The sequence below is a fragment of the Diaporthe citri genome (assembly GCF_014595645.1).
Source record: "Diaporthe citri strain NFHF-8-4 chromosome Unknown scaffold_10, whole genome shotgun sequence".
NCBI classification, from domain to species: Eukaryota; Fungi; Ascomycota; class Sordariomycetes; order Diaporthales; family Diaporthaceae; genus Diaporthe; species Diaporthe citri.
The window spans coordinates 39,717-58,877 of NW_025064855.1; the positions used below are offsets into that span (position 1 = coordinate 39,717).

A 19,161-nucleotide genomic window follows, 5' to 3' on the forward strand; every position below is an offset into this window, starting at 1 on the left:
TCTCATGTTGCATCATCCGAAAAGACTAAATGCCCTGTGGGCCCATCCCGCATCTTCGGAAAGAACCAGTGTTGGTCGGTGATGAACGAATCGTGCTGATCATACGTGGCGTCAAGTGGTCACTGCATGGGTCGACCCAGGCTTTGTGTCCAGCATTTAATGAGACAATGCTTCAACAGTTTTCCGCCCGAAGCATGCAGTGCACTGGGGGTGTGTTAGCCACGTGGTTGCCCTTGTCTCAACGCATCTACGACATTGCCTAGAGAAGCGGAGAGATTATCCAAGTAGGACATCAACGGCCCCAGAGGAGACGACATGCCTCTCACGACATCTCTGTCTTGCTGACCAATGGCGGTGTAGCATTTGCTGTGTTGGCATCATTTCAAGCCGTGCAAGGGCATCTGATTGTTATGAGCTAACTCCTCCTCATTCTGGATATTCAAACATGGCGCGGTCCGCAATGATAAGACAGTTTGAAATCTCACTTTGAATCTCTTGCCAGGTTTGCATATCAATGATTTGCGCCCCTTGCTCTCAGTGAGAGATAGAAGCCAGAAATTCGTCAGTCTTCTTGTCCAGATCTTCACTTTGTTCTCGAGAGATTCCTTCAAACACATGGTCCACGCCTTCCACGGGGTGAAGCGTCACTGGTACACCCGCTTCCTTCAAAGCCTCGTGGAGCAGGACTGATTGATGGTATGGCACAACGCGATCATTGACGCCATGTGCAATGAAAAATGGCGGGACAGTTTTCGCCTTAGCCGCTGAAAGGTAGGTAATGGGGTTCGCCCTCACCGACTTCTCCGGTTCATTCTGGATTCCATCCACCGCGCCCACATATAAGGACTCCGGGCTCCCGGGTGGGTCATGTTTCTGCTTGTTCCCACCTGCCGGGGCATGGGCATCCATCTGCAGGAAGTCTGACGGGCCGTAATAGTCGACAACGCCCTGGACGGCACTAGACTGACCCAGGTGGTCGCCAACATCGAGCTCGTCGCCTACGCCGGCTGGAGAAGTAACGCCCAGAAATGAGGCATGGTGCGCACCCGCGGACTCTCCGAAGGCGACAAACCGACCCGGGTCGAGCCGGTACTCCGCTGCATGGGCGCGCAGCCACCTGACAGCTGCTTTGCAGTCCTCTACGGCGGCGGGGAAAACGGCATCGCCGCTGAGGCGGTGGTCGAGGCTGGCAATGGCGTAACCCTTCGAGACGAGGCGGGATGGCATCCAAGGAGATTCTTTCGAGCCAAATTTGAATGCGCCACCTGCAGACATGGCTTAGTGATAACGCGACTTGGTCGAGTTCTTAAGAGCTTAGACATTGGCCCACCGTGCATGTAGACAATGAGGGGCAGCGGGCTGCCGCCGAGCGTTCCGTTCTTGGGCAGGTAGAGATCCAACCTCTGACGGACATGGCCGTGGGAGGAGTATTGGATATCTTTAAACGTCTCGGCGTCCTCCGGCGGAATGAAAGGGGGAGGCTTGAAATTTCTCACAAAATCCGATTCCAGGTCCCCGGCCATCTTTTCTTGCAGCAGGAACTTTTCAATCTATGCAAGAGACATGCGGTGGTTTGACGAGGTGTGCAAGACGGCACCCGAAACTCCAAAGGGGGGCCTCCGGTTTTATGATCGGAGCTTGACTTAACCAATGGTCACCCAAGACTTCTAAATCCGAGCAAGCTAAGGGCATTAGTATTGAACTGCCGAGACCTTAATCCGGGCGCACCATCGGCCCTGGTCCTTCTCAACACCTCACCAATTAACACGACTTCCAGAAAGTTGAACACGGCGAATGGTAAATTATGGATTATCACAGGCCATGTGGTACCATGTAGATAATTCAACGCCACATTTGCCCATTAATGTGATCTTGTCCCTCCTGGTGTGTCCTCTAAGTCGATGGCAACGGTCAACCAGTCGGATCACTGCTCGCTGAACAATGAAAATTACAATTCTATTTCTATGGTTGTGGTAATTATATATTTCTCTGCATTGCTGATGACGAACCAGTGGGCACTGGTTCCAGCCACTTACGCAGACCAGCAATAGTCTGCCAGGCAAGCCTCGCACCCGCTGGGTAGATTCGATTTCCCAACCTCCTTGAGCATGATTCCGCAAGCAAGACAGGCCCCCCACGATTCATCGTTGCCCTGTGTCGCAACTTCATTGCCGTTCGAGATCATGGAATTCGTCTCGTCCGAGGTGTACGTCAGTTTCAATGTGGCCGTGTTGGAGGCATACGTCCACTCCGAGTTTGGCAGGTATACGACGGTGACGGCGTCTGGCTCGTCGCAGCCAAAGAACTGTGCTCGAGAAGTGCTGAAATCGCCGGCAGCAGGAACAGCGGGGAAGCGGCCAGCCAGGCGGCCAGTTCGTGTGGCCTCGTATGCAGCAACAACTTGAGTCCCGTCGGGGAAGCCACCCTCGTCATTGGAATTGTCGTTGACGATGATAACGCTCACGTTACGTGTTGGCTCGAGAAGGGGCAGTAAAGGGACCTGTGGCGGGAGCATGTCAGTTTCGCGGCTGTTTAAATATTCAAGAGCGCTTGCCCCTGGGGTGTGTACGTACATTATGATCGGCTTCGCCACCATCGACAAGGTGCAAGTTGTTGGAGCTGGATATGGTACTGGGCTTGGTGGCGGTCGTCGAGTTGAACCCCTTGAAAGGATTGGGCAGCAATGAGTAGCCATACTCATCAGCAGAAGTGAACTTCTCGACGACTGTGATCATGCTGCTGGGGAACAGAGTAGTTACATCCACGCCGAGGCTTGCGTTGCAGATGTACTCATTCAGGAGCATGGAAGACGTTCCCAGGACCCAATCAATATTGTCGAACCCCGTAACGCACTGAGAAGCAGAGCCCGCGGTGATGTTGCTGCCCAGGTATTCAGACTGGACGAAGGCGGAAATATCGTCAGACCAGGATCCAAACTCGAATGGGTTGAACTCGTAGACAGCACCATCTGCAGGCGGCTCACATTCTCCACTGGCAGGAGTGATCTTGGAGGCGGTCACTATTGGGAATGGAGCGTTAAACGACGTGAAGGTTGGCAGAGAGCTTATGTCCGACATTGTGAAGTCGACTGCGCCCTCGCTGCCAGACATGATCTGGTAAGAGAGCATCCGTCCCCAAGGGTCGGTCAGCGACACTGGGAAGCCAGCAGAGCCTTTTGCTATGATGTCCGCAGCGATCTGTTGGTAGTCGCCCACTGTCGTAGCGCTACTTGCGTTCAAAATTCCTCCCGCGAACTGTGCATCCCACACGCTGTCGCGGAGGGTGGAAATCGTGGGCCAGTTGCCCGCAGCAATGGCACTCAGCAGCCAGGCACCACCTGAGAGGCCTGCATGGTACGTCAGAGCCTGGTACAGACCGGTCGTACTGGAATCGCTATCCCGACCGTCCAAGGCCTGAACCACACCGGCGCCGGTGAGCAGGGATCTGAATCCACCGCCGGACACCGAGAGGGCCAGTGTCGGCAAGCTGGAAGTGTCCACGTCGGGCAGAGCGGTCTCAAGCCAGCTCTTGAGTGCTGAGTCTGTCACACCCTTGCGCTCGGCGGCCCAGGCTGCTTCCGAGTCCGAGATGCCATCGGCGGACCGCACGAGGCTGCCAGAGGGGCAGGTGCTGGATGCAGGCGCATATGCAGAAGCCGCAAGAGCGCCCACGGGGCCAAGTGCCAAGATGATATGAGACAGCATTATGGTATAAATATTGATACAGGTAACGCGCAAAGCACGGTGGAAAAGAGTGACGTGAAGGAATGAACGTTGGGAACGACAGACAGCACAGGCACCGAGCCTAAGTTACCACGCGTATGGCCAGTTGGAGTGGATGGGTTGAAGGCTGGGACTGAGGACGAGGGCAGGCAATTGTGTGGTTTGGGTTTCGTCCACTTGTTATACGGAAAATGTCCGTCTTCACTGACGCGGCGCATTCCGTCAACCATGTGATGCATGCAGGCAGCCAGCATCGCAGGTGGGGTGCAGGCCAGTCAAGGTGAAGTGGCCCAGATATCGCGAGATAAAGTAAGGGATGCTCGCGGGGCTGCTTCTGGATCCGGGATCTCTTGGTCCAGTCTATCGGCTCTCAATCTCCGGGAGCAGCGGAAAGCAGACGAAATGTGCCATCGGCAGCACTCCACCCTCTGCTGTGGACCCGACTAGTGCACCGGTGAGGTCGAATTACGACTGGCTGACTCGCAGAAAAAGAGGACCGGCAATGCGCCTGGAGGCACAGTAGGGACAGGTTCCGTTCGCATTCCATTGGCAGTCCCCCAGTTCCGCAAGTCTGCGATCAGCAACGGGAGATCATCAGGTTTAACCCATCCCATGAAGTTGCGACGGCAGGACGGCAAGCTGTGACGAGCTTGCTCAAGAATTTCATGACTCTCGGCGAACCGGCAGCGTTCAGCTTCAAGACTGGATATAAGAGTCTGTCATTTGCACGCACTGTACAATATGCATGGCCAAGCTCTATTTTCAGCCGACTGAATCCTCGCTTAATCCTCCCGCCAGTAGCTGCCCACCGGAGGAGGCTGTGAGTGTTTTATCGACTTGAGAGAGGGTTCCTTGTATCTCGTTATCATAATAATAGTCCAAATTACTCCGAATTCTGACAGTTTAACGGTCTGCGCCCGAGGACCTAGTCAGAGACGCTATCTCTGCCAGTGTGTCTCTATGCATGAAGCGACTGAACAACGGTTGCTTGTCCACGAGGACGGGGCAAAGAGGGGATGAGGAAGAGCTATATGGATAAGGCCGATGTGGTCTTCCCTTTTTTTTTTTTTTTTTTTTTTTTTTTTTTTTTTTTTTTTTTTTTTTTTTTTTTTTTTTTTTTTTTTTTTTTTTTTTTTTTTTTTTTTTTTTTTTTTTTCTTTCGCTCTGTCAATTCCATGTGGGGACACACGTGCCGCTGTCTCTCGTTTCTGGCCGGCTGTTTCTTATCCGCCGCAATGTTGTGCCGGCGCTCAGCCCTCGTCCTGCCTACAATTTCGTAGAAAGCCTTTTCACGGATGAAATGCCTTAGTAGTAGTAACATCTAGGCAGGTGTAATGTTTCCTTCCCATTGAAAACATGCTAAAATCTAGGTTTGGAGTTGATGCGGCCCAGGTATTATGTGGGTTTGGGACGCTCTACTTTATCAAGCCGGTCCTCCTAGCATGCATCCTCCACATGGCTTGCAGCGTGGTCTAGGTGCAGAGGGTAGCTAGATGGTTTTATGGTTTACCTGGCTTCACCGATGTTGTTAACCGCCGGTTCTTCCCATCCCTTGCTCCACCGTTCGATCATTGACAGGAGTTTAGTCTTTAAGGTTTGTCCTTATCGCCGATGTGGCCGACTACGTCATGAACATCCCCTCACCAGACAGATTATCTATTGGGTGACCTGCCGCAAGCCGAGCCTCGATTCAACCCCGTCTGGAAATACTGCGGACCGCACCGTTTCTGTGCCTTCCCCCACACTTGCTGCCACAACCTTGGAATCAAAAGTGAAATCTGAAATCAGCCACCTTGAGACATCACGAGCCACCGCCATGGATGCACGCGTGCCTGAACAAATGCTGGCCATCCAGGCAAGTGACGGGATCATTTCCCATTCGAGACATGCCAGCTCACGGCACTAACACGCAACACAAGGTCGTCGAGTACAACAAGCCTTACCAGGTCAACAAGATCCGGACCCCAGACCCTTCCGGCCTCGGCCCCTACGACCTCCTCGTCAAGGTTGCTGTGGCGTCGTACTGCCACACGGACAGCATGATACAGTCTGGGATTTTCGGCACCGCCCTCCCTGTCATCGCTTCTCATGAGGGCGCCGGCACTGTTGTAGCTGCCGGCTCGTCCTCGGAATTGAAGCCAGGCGACCGCGTCATGTGTGGTCTACCTTTCCATCCATGTGGCAAATGTCCTGAATGCACTGGCCCGAACGAGGGCTGGAGACAGTACTGTGAGAGCGTCGAAGGCCATTGTGGCGTCCATCGCGATGGGTTCTTCGCCGAGTATGCTCTCTGCGATGCACGCACTAGCACCAAACTTCCCAACGAAATTTCTCTCTTGAGCGCTGCTCCACTAGCCTGTGCCGGGAGGACAGTATGGAGGGGTGTTGAGCAGGCAGGCCTCAAGGAGGGACAGTGGCTCGCAATCGTGGGGAGCGGAGGCGGCTTGGGACATCTTGGGGTGCAATTTGCCAAAAAGAAGGGTCTGAAAGTCATAGGTATCGATGCGAGGGACGATGGACTACAGGTTTCTGCGGCTCTCGGCGCCGACTTCGTCATCGATGCAAGAAAGGGAGAGGCGGCGGTGGTCGGGGAGGTTCACAAAGCTACTCGCGATGCAAACCCCGGGAATCCGGGCGTCGATGCCACCGTCACTCTCTCCGATGCTCCCACGGCTGCAGCGCTGGGCTGTGCAATCACCAAGAGGCACGCGACTATGGTCCAAATCGCTCAGCCAAAGGATGTCGTGATCCCTTTCAGCCAATTCGTCTTCCGGGATGTCACGGTCAAAGGAAGCGTAGTCAGCTCTCCGGGGGAGAGCAATGCCATGGTCAGTACTTTCAACAGTTTCTTTTTGACTTGGAGGGTGCCACTCAAGACAAGTACGGCGAGCGAAGAATTGCTCTGACAAAATCCTAGGTCCGCTTCATTGCAGAAACCGGCATCAAGGTCAAAACTAACATCTTCTACGGCCTGGACCAAATCGAGAAGTTGATTGACATGGTTCACGGTGGAAAGATACAGGGTAAAGCGGTTATTGTCATTGACAAGGAGCAGATTGCCAAGGAAGAGCAGCTTGGAGCCAAATACTAGAAGAGCAAATAAAGGATAGTATCAACACCCTCGTTAAAATCCAACCTTGTCTTGTTCTTGAACTCCCTTGCCACTCCTATGAGAACTTCTCAGTAAATGCGTCTTGTTTCAGCCGTGGAGAAGCTACCATGATATTTCTGTTACACTAAATGTATCTGGACAATCTGACGTATCAGGAACCCCACGTGAGAACTTGGCCCGGCTGAAGACGACGTACAAACTGTAGACCCACTGCAAATTCAATGATACCTGTCAACCAACATTGTAGTGGCATGGGAGACCAGTCACATGAGGACCTTCTGAATTGTAGCCAGACACAAATCACAGACACCTTAGCGGGAGTTGTATGTGTAGACCCGACGATTCATGAGCTAAGTTGACTTGTAATTTGAATACCATGCCTTGTTTCTCGTAATAATGACAGTACTAGGGTATCTCCCTCCCTCAGCGACGACAAAAATCAAACTTGGTGCATATTGCCCATACAATGGACAGATATTGACACCCGCGTCATGGTATTAAAACTAAACTTGACTCCAATTACCACTATTCACCATTATCTCATTACGATCCTTGTCATCATCTCTCCCCAGTCATAGCCTTCCATAAAGGACCAGCTGACGACCCCCCCTCACCCCCGAACTGGGCTTGCTATTGATTCAGAGCTCATTGTAAGAGCCAATGTTTACACATTAGCAGTGGTTCCGTTGTTGCCCGTGGTAGCGGGCCCTTCAGGGTGCACAAGACCCTTCTCGCTCCTGCGCTGGCCGGGCTCGTGCATGGTGAGACCAAGCTGGGCGGGGTCGATCTTGTTGTGGCCGAAGATGAGCAAGAAGCCGAAGACGGGCTTCGCGAAGATGTCGAGGATGCCGTAAAAAATTGCCTCGGAGTCGGGGTGGATGACGTTTCCGCCCTCGGACAGGCCCCAGGCGATCGGGTACAAGAACCACAGGAAGAGGGTCAGCACGCCACACTGCATGAAGGTGCTCTTGACGGAGCCTCCGTGGGCATTTGCGTGGCGACGGCCGTCGATGGCAAGCTCGTAGGCGACAAAGAAGAGGGCGGCCGTGCCGAAGGCGAAGTACCCCCACTTGTAGGTCGTCTGGGTCAGGGCGCCGACCAGTCCACAGACGATCATGATCTCGTCCGCCAGAACTGTGACCAAGATGGTGGGCCAGGGGAGTCCGGCGGTCAGGAGTAGGTCTGTAAGGAGCAGCGGTGTCGTCACGAACCAGTCGATGTACCGGACGTAGAACATCTCTCGGGTCCCTGCGGCGGCAACCGCAGCGCGGCCTGGCCTCACGAACTCGGCCTGGATGGGGGCCTGGCCAAGGTCGGAGGCCATGGACCAGTACGCAATACAGGCGACAGCAGTGATTCCGGCGGTGATGTAGTGGAACAGGCGATGGGTTTGCGGCTTAGTGAAGGCAAGGCCCATGAAGGCGAGGGTGGAGGCACCCATGACGGCGCACACGGTGAAGTACCAATCTGAGCCGCGGACAGAAATGGCGAGGGCGCCGTGAGTCGCCACGGCGCTGTTAACGTTGAGCGCCTGATTCCCAGCCATGATGAGGGACGTGAGTATGATCGAGACTGGGTGTGATGGCTACTTGGTAAAGATTTGAGGTGAACTGGGGCGAGTGTCGTAATAGCACTCTGATATCACAGATATCTTTCTAACTTTTGGGGTATCAAAGCCAAAACAAGCTGATGCTGGTGATTTCTCAGTGGATGAGAAGGGGGCCAGGCAGGGTATTTGAATCTCAGGGAGGAGGGGCGGTGGCTCAAGGGTGCTCGTAGGGCGTCATGAGATCATCCATGGGATTCTAGCAAGATTGTCTCTATGACCTATCGAGTACATGAGGTGTGACCGGGACAATTACCGCTTCTCCTTAGCAAGTTGCACGCGAAGGGCGGGTCGCTCGGATGCTCCATGACGTCTTGGCACGTATGTTGAACTGGAGGACGAGTGAACCAGTGACCGGGACGTGGACCGCACTAGCCAGCCGACAGAGATGTATCACCACTACTGTTGATGTGGCACCGAGGCCGAAGCCGCGAGGGCTAATTGTCCAATCATCCAGACCTGCAGCTCTGGGTTGGTGTTCTGAGTCGCGCGTCGACGTGTACTGCGTATACCTAGTCTATGTAGTATTTTGTGTCCACGGGTGCATATGCTCACCTCCTGAACTGGTGGTCTTGAAACATCAAGAGACAGATCAGCAAGGACCTCCAGGATATAAAAGTTCAGGGCCATCGCCTGTGATTCGTCTGCCGTCTGCCATGCATATGGTTCGGAGTCTATTATATGACAAGAGTAGCACTGGCATGGTGCTCAAAACGCCAAGGTTGGGATGGACGGTGACCTAGTCACAGGAAGCTTTCTTCGAGATTTTCACCGGATGTTCCCAGACGATACAAGTCCGGGGCGTGAAAGGCCTAGCAAAACCACTACGACCATGAGAATAATCTTTGTCTGACACGCCAGGGCTGTATGTAGAAGTCAAGCGCCTAGACACCCTGCCTGTCTCCCAGCCGCCCCGACAAAAAACCTTGCAAAAAGAAAAAAATCATGTTGGTTTATTTTGCCTCGTTCAAGATTGCAGGGCTCATCACATACGGACACAAGGGTCCGCATGTCGCTCGCGTCAGTGAAACGTCAAAAGTGCCGTTGTTGATAATGATATCATGACTTCTTGTTTGCCAAATAGCGTGGCTCTCGGGAATAAGTGGCGGCCAAACGAGCCCCAGCGCGCCTGTTCCGCCCCTCTGGTGCTCTTCTGGGCCACCAATTGAGGTCTTGAGTAGGTCCGGAGAAATCTCTCGATCATGAGCATGTCTGGCCGCTTTTCGACGCCCTAGTGAGATCTCAAAATTTTGGGGCAACGATACCGGATAACGCGCGTGGAAGTTGTTTGGGCCTGTGACACGACGAGACGGGATTAGTCGAGAAATTGCTGCAATGTGAAGGATACCACGGTGTTTTGCGGAGCACGTAGCATCAGGTCCGGCATGTATTGGCCTTGCCAAGATCCTCCGGAGCAAGCAAGATCTGGACACCAGTCACCTGCTGCAGTATCCGCCGTGGACATCTTGCAGAGGTAGGGCGGGCCTGTGGAGACGGGCGACGGCCAAGAAAATCCGTCGGAGATTCAGAAGCTTATTCCGACCGCAGTCAGCGAGACAAAAGTCAACCAACACGTCGATCTCCGGCGTGATCGGTCGCCAGAGAGGACCATCGAGCCATCGAGCCTGCAGGCCCAGGCTGCAATCTCTCCTGAAGTCGAGCTTGGATCCTGGTCGCGAGGGGAGACTAGGAGCTCCTTGAGCCTTGAACCCTGGCCAAGGAGACCGTGCTACTACCCCCCCGAGACCGACACCGCGCGTGTCTCCGCAGCACATAGGCATGTCTTGTGCGTCATCCAATCTGCGGCTCACCTGACCTCAGTTCATCGCCCGGACGACAGACTCCAGCTCTGCTCTTGACCGAAAGAAGTGGAAACCCAAAAAAGATATTGCCGGTCGTGTTTCAGCGTCTGGGCAGTCTGATCGCGCTGAGATTTGCGACCATACCCCTCGTTCGTCTCGGGGCTTGGGCTCTCATTACTACGTAGCATATGTTGACTTGTGCCAAAATTATAACGGGACGCGGACCACAAATTGGCAAGTTTAATCACGTAGCCAGTAATGAGTCTCATCCTAGGGCGGGCATGGCGAAGGGGATATCGAGACACACATATCGATATCGAAGCGGAGAGATCGAATAATTCATGCCGCAGTCCTGTGGTATTGGGCGGGTGCAGAGTCGCGACGCTAAGACGGACAGACATTGGGCACATGTATAATACGGCATAATAAGAAGAAGCTAAGCCGCCCGGGCTGCCGAGACGCTTGGGTAGTATCCACTACGGAGGCCAATTGGCCTAGGAGGCATCTGGACTAGCTCGAGACTAGTCAACGACGTACGACGCACACCGGCATGAGGTCATTGGTTGTCCAATACTATGTCAAGGTGCATGCATCGTGGAGGAAGCGGCGGATGCCACGAGCGTTGGCGTGGTGAATTGGGTTTCCAGCTCGAGACCGTTTCCAGCTCGAGACCTGCATTCTGGAAAATCTGACCTCGACACTGTCTCAAAATCATCGTGAACGAACCGCTCAGTCATAAGCACGTCCCCTGTCGCGAGCATCGTTGTTGTCCGCCACGGTCGCCCGTGACAAAGTCGAGGTTGCACACGGCGTCCGGCAGCATCACGCGCAGCAGGCCTGCGTTGTGAAGCCCTTGACAATAACGATTTCCCAGAGTGGCCCTGGCAATGATGGATTCAGAAACAGAACATCTTGTGCTGCCGACCCAAAGCAACCGGCGCCACCCGTAAGTAGATTCACCTACCATTTACAACGGCACACCCACGCGAGGTGGTATGAGGACTGCACGCGATGGGTCTGGTTCAGTGCTGATCTTGCTTCTGCAGATATTTATCAGGGAACTTTGCACCAATCAACAAGACAACCTCACTGACGCCGTGTACATACTCGGGCTCTGTCCCCCTTGACTTGGGTGGCGGGCAGTACGTTCGAAATGGCGGCAACCCCGTCACAAACGACGATCTCGGCCGGGATGCTCACTGGTTTGACGGCGACGGGATGCTGAGTGGCGTGCTGTTTCGAAGGACTGGGGAGAAGGGCACCGCGATACAGCCAGAGTTTGTCAACCAATTCCTGCTTACGGATGTGTATGCCTACGCCAGGCGAAGAGCTGGACCCGTTGGCGAGCATGATGGAATCCTGAGCCGACCTGTTCTCCCCAGCATCGCAACGTTGGTCAATCCAGCCTTGGGTTTCTTCACAATCCTGTGGGCCATCCTCAGAACCATGATTCTGGTTCTCATGTCGCATCTGTCGAGTCAGGTACCCCATCAAAAAGATCAGCGTCGCCAACACCTCGGTCATGTACCACGACGGTCGCGCACTGGCCCTTTGCGAGAGTGGCCCGCCACTGAGATTCTCTCTGCCCGGACTGGAAACGATCGGGTGGTTCAACGGCCGCAGCGCCGAGAATGAACCTAGGCATCAAGACATGAACAACAGAGGCGGATTTGGTGGCAACGGCGCCCTCTCGTTCATGAAGGAATGGACAACAGCCCACCCACGAGTCGACCCCGTGACAAAGGAGCTCATCGCGTTTCACGCCGTATTTATCAGACCATTTTGCTACTACTCCATCGTTCCACCGTCAGGGTCCAAGCTGCCGACATCACAGCTACCTTCAAGCGCTCCCCGGCTCTCGATGCCTGTGCCCGGGAGTCAAGGCACCAAAGATGATGCACGACTTCGGCGCGTCTCGAAACCACACGGTCATCCTCGACCTTCCGCTGACACTCGACCCGAGCAACCTCGCCCGAGGCGTCCCCGTGCTTTCATACGACTCACGGGGCAAGGCGCGCTACGGTGTCTTCCCGCGATATCGACCTGATCTCGTACAATGGTTTGAGACGAATCCGTGTGTCATCTTCCACACGGCCAACTGCTGGGATACCGTCACGCACACCGGAGAGATGAATGGTGCCAATTTACAACAGACATCTGTCAACTTGCTGGCTTGCAGGCTGACATCCGCTTCGTTGGTATTCAGCACGGGAAACCTGCCCACTCCAGATGTCAAACCTGTTCCGCCAGAGTATGCAGAAGAGGAGCAGTGTAGGCTGTATTACTACAACTTCCCCTTGTCCGCAAATGACGGCACGGACGTACCTGGCCATCGCATCCGGCACCAGTGGGCCTTGTCTGCCATTTCCTTCGAATTTCCCACTCTTTCTCCGAATCACTCCATGACCGAGGCACGTTACGTGTATGGGTGCTCAACAGGATCTGCATCATATACCGTTGCCCTGGGAAAAGCGGCCAAGATTGACTACCTCGCAAAGATCGACGTCAAAACGCTTATCGAGCGTGGTGTCCAGCAACCCCCACAGCCTATTAAGGGCTGCGTGGACACTCGTACTGTCGCCGAGATCAGAGAGAGCTGTGACCCCAACGACCCCATCAAGCTATTCGAGATGCCCGACGGTTGGTTTGCGCAGGAGCCCCGCTTCGTTCCTCGGAGGGAAAGTGAGCGGAAGAGCGAGGATGACGGATGGCTATTGACGTACGTGTTCGACGAGAGCCAGCTGGGCCCGGATGGCGAGTGCGACGAGGACGCAGTCAGCGAGCTGTGGATTATCGACGCCAAAACAATGAAGGACGTCGTTGCAAGAGTGAAGCTGCCGCAACGGGTGCCGTATGGGTTACATGGGTCCTGGTTTTCTGAGGAGGAGATCAAGGAGCAAAGGCCGTTTACTGCATTGAGAACGCTGGCGGACCAGGAAGGAAGTGCATTGTCCAGGAGTTTTCAAGCCATGATTGAGCGTTGGATTGGATAACTGGCGATTCTAGCATCCTCTACACATAGTAATACTAATTGGGCTTCTCAGCCGGTTTTCCTTCAAATCTTCTACTGCCGTTTTCCAGCTTAGGGTTGCCCTGTCTCGCTTTGTAATTACTTTCCTCCTATACTTAAGGCGACACCAGAATATCCTGGCCTCTGCTGACACGAGCACTGCTAAATCCGATGTTATGACCGATACGCACAACTTGTAAACTCCACTCACTCGCAACCAGTTCATGGTTCACACTGCCCCTCCCCCCTCCCCTTCTTTTTCTATCTTTCTTTTTCCCCCTGGTGACGCCTGTGTCTTGGGACATTCTCCATTATGTTAATTTTTTTTTTTTGGATCTAAACTATAATCTGGTGACATGCTCGTAATTCAAGAAAGACTTGATTTTGTCTCGGCAACACCTCTCTGTGTAGAAAATGTGTCTTTAAAAGAAAACAAGAATTGGAAAGGATAGCGCATTGGATCTGATTGTTTAATACAAATCTTTGTCTAGGTGCGGGCTCTCCTGTGTCCTTTCCATGCTTATCAGTCATTATCTAGAAGCCTATGTATGGCACACAACCCAGGCTGTACGTAGGCTACAATATGTTGCCACTAGCTCATACCTATCGATTGGACGAATGAGAGAAATTCGCGGTGCACGCTCGCGCCGCGAGTGGACTTCATGACCGGCTTATCTGGGTGAGTTTTAATATCATGACTTGGGTATCCATGACGTTAACGCCGAAATACCGGCCGATGACCCACCACACCCTGAAAAGATGGGTTCATGGACCACCTACGCGTCCATAACCATGCTGAATGAGGCAATCTTTTTCAAGCACACGGCTGACAAATGTTGACGGTGTGACGTTAAAGGCCCACCGGCGCCAGTATCATCCGATGAGATATAAATGAAGTCGAACACGTGTGGCGGGCGCTGGCAATGCCTCCGAAGACTTTTGGTGACCCGGACAGCATCACACGTTGAAGCAAAACCTCATCATTACACAGTAATATCTCAAAAAAAAATACTCCAATAAATTTAATCGGCAGAATGGCTGGCCAGACCAACGGCGCGCAGAAGGGGGTCATCCTCGTCACCGGCGCAACCTCCTTCGTCGGGACACATGTTATCAAGCTCTTCCTCCAGAATGGCTACCAAGTCCGGGGCCAGGCCCGCAGCGAAAGCTCGGCCAGGAAGATTTACAAGGCCTTCCCTGACGCCGGCGACGCACTCACCACTGTGATTGTGCCGGATATCACCTCTGCCAACGCATTTGATGAGGCTGTCAAGGGTGTGGCTGGTGTGATACACACGGCCTCGCCTTTCGTCTTTGACGTCAAGGACAACGAGAAGGACCTCCTCGACCCTGCCGTCAAGGGAACCACCCGCGTCCTCGAGGCTGTCGCCGCCCACGCGCCCCAGGTCAAGCGCGTCGTGGTCACCTCATCTTTCGCCTCCATCATCGACCCCACGCAGGGCTACCGGCCGGGCTACACCTACACCGAGAAGGACTGGAACCCCGTGACCTACGAGGAGGCCAAGGCCGGCCCTGGTGCCGTCGCGTACTGCGGCTCCAAGAAGTTCGCCGAGAAGGCGGCGTGGGACTTTGTCGAGGAGAAGAAGCCCAACTTCACCGTCTCGACCGTCTGCCCGCCCATGGTGTACGGCCCCGTCGAGCACGACGCCGACATCAAGAGCCTCAACACCAGCATCGCGGACGTCTACCGCTTCATGGACGGCAGCTCCAAGGAGCCGGGCGCCACCTCGTTCCCCGCCTTCGCCGACGTGCGCGACGTGGGCGAGGCTCACTTCCGCGCCTACGAGCGTGCCGAGTCGGGCCGGTATTTCATCACGAGCGGCAACTTCGAGAACATTGACGTGTGCAGGGTGCTGCGGGAGACGCTGCCCGACCGCAAGGACAAGATCCCCGAGCCCGAGCTCACGGCGCGCGCCGAGTTCTACAAGCTCGACAACTCCAAGACGGGCAAGGAGCTCGGAATGAGCTTTACGCCACTGGAAAAGTGCATCCGGGACACTGCGCTGAGCCTGGTTGCGCTGGAGCAGGGAAAGACATGGAGGGAGGTCTCTAAGGCTTGAGCGAATCTGTGGAAAAGGATATTTGAATCTTGTGGAGCATTTAGATCGATAGACTTAAATCAAAATGGCGGGACCAGGTTGAGTGGGTACACAGTCTCATATGAAATGACTGAGATCTCATCTGTAGTGGGGTTTTGTCGCAATACTTGAAGTGAATAAACTATGAGGAATGCCTCTGGGGACCATGGTCGACTGGGCTGGCAATGACATGATTCAGGGGTATCGTACGTCGTCCAAAGCCGCAGGCAAGACTTTCAACCACTTACTGGCACGCAGTCGTAGGAATAATATTCGAATTGGCCACAGCAGAGCCATACTGGCAGTGGTTATAGCTCGACGCAAAGTGGTTCAGCTGAAAGTAGGTAATCTTAGGCGGATAAGAAATGGGACGGGAACAGTTAACCCCACCCCCGGTGCTGACAGTAGCAAGTAAGTAATACATGAATTTCTGCGCATACCAAAGCTTCCTTTGTCACCATGTCACTAGACTGAGGCCCATTGCAGGCTTTAAAATTTTGAATTCAATTATCACGGCTTTTCAAAAAGGAAGCCCGGGAGGAGGATGAAGCACAATCTGGCGCCTTGCGGTAAACAGTTAAGCCACTCCGAACCCATTCTTTTCTTGTTTCAGCATCACGATCAATTAGGGCATATATGCCGTCTCTCAAAAAGCACAAGTCTGCGTGTGGTCATCCTCATCGTCCGTGACACTCCTCACACTGAGCCTCCTCCGGTTCGCCATGACTTCAAACGCCAGCGCTGTCAGCTCGGCATGGATGGCAGCGTCGTTTGCGGCTTTCATTTTTTCTAGTGCCTGGCTGGCCTGGTTGAGCCTGCCGGCAAAGGGTGCCCGGAGGTTGTCCCAACAGCCAGGTTCTTCCACTGAGACATGCTGTCAGCGACGTGTAATGTATAGAAAAGGGGGTGGGGGCCAAGATGACGCCCGAGGGTGAGACGGGATACGCAGGGGTTGAAGACTGACGTCGAATATCAGGATGCCGCTCCGTGGCCCACTTGGTGAGCCCGACATGCGAAGAGGCATGGAACATGAACCCCAAGAAATCCCTCCCGCCGAGTTCCGCCTTGAGCTCCCGCTCGGACTCGCGCCTCCAGCAGTCGTAGCTCTCCCCGTGCGGCATGTAGCCCTGCTCGAAGCTCAGGCCGCCCGCCTCGAGCCTCCTCACGCTGCCGCCGTACTTGCCCTTGATGATGCCCACCAGCTCCGTGGCCATGGTGCGGTGGTGGTACGGGATCCGGAGCGTGTCCCTCGCCACGGCGTACTTTTCGCCAAAGACGCAGAACTCGACGAGACTCACGCCCGGCCACTTGGAGGGTGCGGTGAGGACGGTGTAAGCCGTTGGGTCGAGCTGGTCTGTGTTGGCGGTGAGGTGGGTGAAGTGGGACAGATCGTACTTGTAGGGGCTATACCGGCCGTGCCAGGCAACAACGTCAAAGGGTGTGTGTGGTTGGGTATACTGATAGAATTTGCCGGCAAGCTTTGTGATGATGCGCCAGTCGGACGGGGGCGTCATGCCGGGGAACGATTGGCTGTCCTCTGGTGTCACTGGCAGCGGGTCAAAGTCGACGTCGAAGCTGGCCACAGGGTACTGAAAGTCGCGGACATGAGCCAGCCCGTTCGCACCCAGTGGTCCCAGCTCAGGGAGTTTGAAGTGCGCGCCAAAGGCCTCGAGGATGTAGCCAGACGCCCCGGCCTTTTCCGGGAAACTCGCAATGTTGACGGAGAAACGGAAGCCGGGTGGGACGACGGCTATGGAACCAGGTGGCACGCGGAGGTGGCCGAGCTCCGTCTGGATGTCGAGGATGCCGCGCGTAGGGACGATAAGGAGCTCCCCATCGTTACTGACGAATGCCTGCCGGTTCATGTCCGCGTCAAAGGCAAAGGTGTGGACGGCGAGGCCTTCCTTGAGGGTGGGGTCGCCATGGCCACAGAGGGTGCGAAGGCTCTCAACGAAATTCACAGGCCTCTCGGCGGCGTTGGTGGTGCCATCGGCCGGGACGGGCTGTCGTAGAGGACCCCATGTGTGGGTGAGTGGTGTGAAGTCGACGTTGGGGTTCAGGGGGAGGAAGCACGACTCGACCTTTGCAGGAACTGGTAAGCAGCCAAAGCCCAATTCGACGTCTCGGAACCCGGTAGCAAAAGAAGCAAATTACCTCTGCGGACATCTGGCAAGGTCGCAACGGGCGATGGGCCACAGAGGGCCTGACTCGGTACATCCACCTGGTTGGGTTCAAGATATGCACGTCAACGCCGTGTCGATGAATAAATAAATAGGGCTGAGGCACAAGGCCTGCACATGTGAGGTCTGGTAAGGGCATTTAATTTTGATGACTTACGTATTTAGTACGGACTCGCGTGACGATATGAATGACGTGCCGTTGAGGTGCTCGGCATACAGGCCATGTGGGTGCTTCTGCGGCAGGTTGGTGCCGTTCCTGGGCAGGGCACCAGCGAATGCTTCTGACGCATGATGGTTGCCGAAGCCGTGCTGGTATCGATAGGGGTCATTAGGAGTCGGCTGTGATATGTGGCCCAGCACGGCCGTGTGGTGGAGGCCGTCGTCGTTGATGAACAAACTCCCCATGCTCTCAAGGGAGGAGGAGTGCGGAGACAAGGGTAGAACGTGCTCAAGAGCCAAGTTGGCCTGTGTTGTGCTGGTGGCGGTGGTGCGGTTGGTGTTTAGCCGGGAATGTGTGAATATTGCTTATAAGAGAAACAACATGTGGGCGGAGGCACGACGGGACAGAGTGTGGGCACCAAGGGGTATTTGTGAAGTCAGTCAGTGGTCGAGCATCGTGAGGAGGAGGCACGAACGGTGACGACCGGGAGCGGGCCCTGCTGTCTGAAATTAAGTTCGTAGAGCGGCCAACAGCAGCTGATCCTTCAGAAGTGGTCACTTTTTGTGGCACTGGTGACAGCTCGAGGATCGGTGAAGTGAGTGAGTGAGTGGGAGCATGCTATGGTATGGTATGCCATGATATGATATGCTGCACTTGCTCGCATGGTGCGCGGCAAGGAGGCAGAACCCGGGACTACAAAGGAGACGCAGGGCTGTACAGTATCTCGTGCTGGAAACGCAAGTACAGAAGCCAAGTAAGTACCTTCGTACATGGACCACATACCGCTCGATCCGGGATCTACTCGTGGCGCGGACATCAGTCTGGCGTGTCGCCCCGAAGAGAGTCCGTCCCGTCCGAAGCCTGCATGGCTGCGTCGTTGTGATGGGATGGGGTTCAGTCGGTCGGTCTACCAGAGAGACGGCGAGAGCAGCCGGGCATGCTCATGTAGTGTATGCGCATGCAGGTGCGGGCCATGCAAGTGAGGCAGTGTGAGGCGACGGTCGACCTCACAGATCGGGGCCAGGGCCATGTAGCGAGCCCATGGCATCGCACCGCATCGAATCGAACCGTAGCATATCACACATGCCATCAAGCCGTCGTCATCCGTCTCTGTCTGCCGGTGCGATCGATGCCCGACGCTCGTGGCAGACTGGCCGCCTCCGAAGAGGGTGTCACTCACGGCCACGGCCGGGATGGGTGAGGAGGTAGGTACATGCGGATTTACAGTCGAGCGGAGAGAGGCCTGTGCCACGCGTGGTGATCCATCCATACCGGACTGCTGGGCCTGAACCAGAGCAATCCCTGGCTGTTGACTGTGGTCATCAACGGGCTTGCGCGGCAACGGGCTGTGAACTAGAAACGAAACACTGTCATAACTATATCTAGCGCCCCAATGGTGAGCGGCGGAGTGTTTGTGCCGGGGCAGGGTAGGTTGGAAAAGAGGGAGGGAGGGGTAGGTTGAAGAGGGAG

General features: G+C 54.8%; 6 protein-coding genes across 6 annotated transcripts; 3 read left to right on the forward strand and 3 right to left on the reverse strand.

Moving 5' to 3' along the window:
• Window positions 1-534: 534 nt before the first annotated feature.
• Window positions 535-3,704, reverse strand: INS49_003245 (uncharacterized protein; the record flags this gene model as incomplete). Its single annotated transcript, XM_043164040.1, has 3 exons — window positions 535-1,186; window positions 2,037-2,500; window positions 2,574-3,704. 3 exons carry the CDS (start codon window positions 3,702-3,704, stop codon window positions 535-537), a joined length of 2,247 nt encoding a protein of 748 aa, XP_043018805.1.
• Window positions 3,705-5,608: 1,904 nt separating this feature from the next.
• INS49_003246 (uncharacterized protein) lies at window positions 5,609-6,813 on the forward strand (the record flags this gene model as incomplete). The annotated part of the gene is made up of 2 exons (XM_043164041.1): window positions 5,609-6,550; window positions 6,640-6,813. 2 exons carry the CDS (start codon window positions 5,609-5,611, stop codon window positions 6,811-6,813), a joined length of 1,116 nt encoding a protein of 371 aa, XP_043018806.1.
• Window positions 6,814-7,498: 685 nt separating this feature from the next.
• On the reverse strand, window positions 7,499-8,380 carry INS49_003247 (uncharacterized protein; the record flags this gene model as incomplete). The annotated part of the gene is made up of 1 exon (XM_043164042.1): window positions 7,499-8,380. The coding sequence occupies one exon, from the start codon at window positions 8,378-8,380 to the stop codon at window positions 7,499-7,501; it is 882 nt and encodes a 293-aa protein (XP_043018807.1).
• Window positions 8,381-11,132: 2,752 nt separating this feature from the next.
• INS49_003248 (uncharacterized protein) lies at window positions 11,133-13,235 on the forward strand (the record flags this gene model as incomplete). The annotated part of the gene is made up of 3 exons (XM_043164043.1): window positions 11,133-11,188; window positions 11,289-11,719; window positions 12,121-13,235. The coding sequence occupies 3 exons, from the start codon at window positions 11,133-11,135 to the stop codon at window positions 13,233-13,235; spliced, it is 1,602 nt and encodes a 533-aa protein (XP_043018808.1).
• Window positions 13,236-14,286: 1,051 nt separating this feature from the next.
• Window positions 14,287-15,333, forward strand: INS49_003249 (uncharacterized protein; the record flags this gene model as incomplete). Its single annotated transcript, XM_043164044.1, has 1 exon — window positions 14,287-15,333. One exon carries the CDS (start codon window positions 14,287-14,289, stop codon window positions 15,331-15,333), a length of 1,047 nt encoding a protein of 348 aa, XP_043018809.1.
• A 664-nt stretch (window positions 15,334-15,997) lies between these two features.
• INS49_003250 (uncharacterized protein) lies at window positions 15,998-17,936 on the reverse strand (the record flags this gene model as incomplete). The annotated part of the gene is made up of 4 exons (XM_043164045.1): window positions 15,998-16,215; window positions 16,316-17,432; window positions 17,560-17,572; window positions 17,689-17,936. 4 exons carry the CDS (start codon window positions 17,934-17,936, stop codon window positions 15,998-16,000), a joined length of 1,596 nt encoding a protein of 531 aa, XP_043018810.1.
• Between the last annotated feature and the right edge of the window lie 1,225 nt (window positions 17,937-19,161).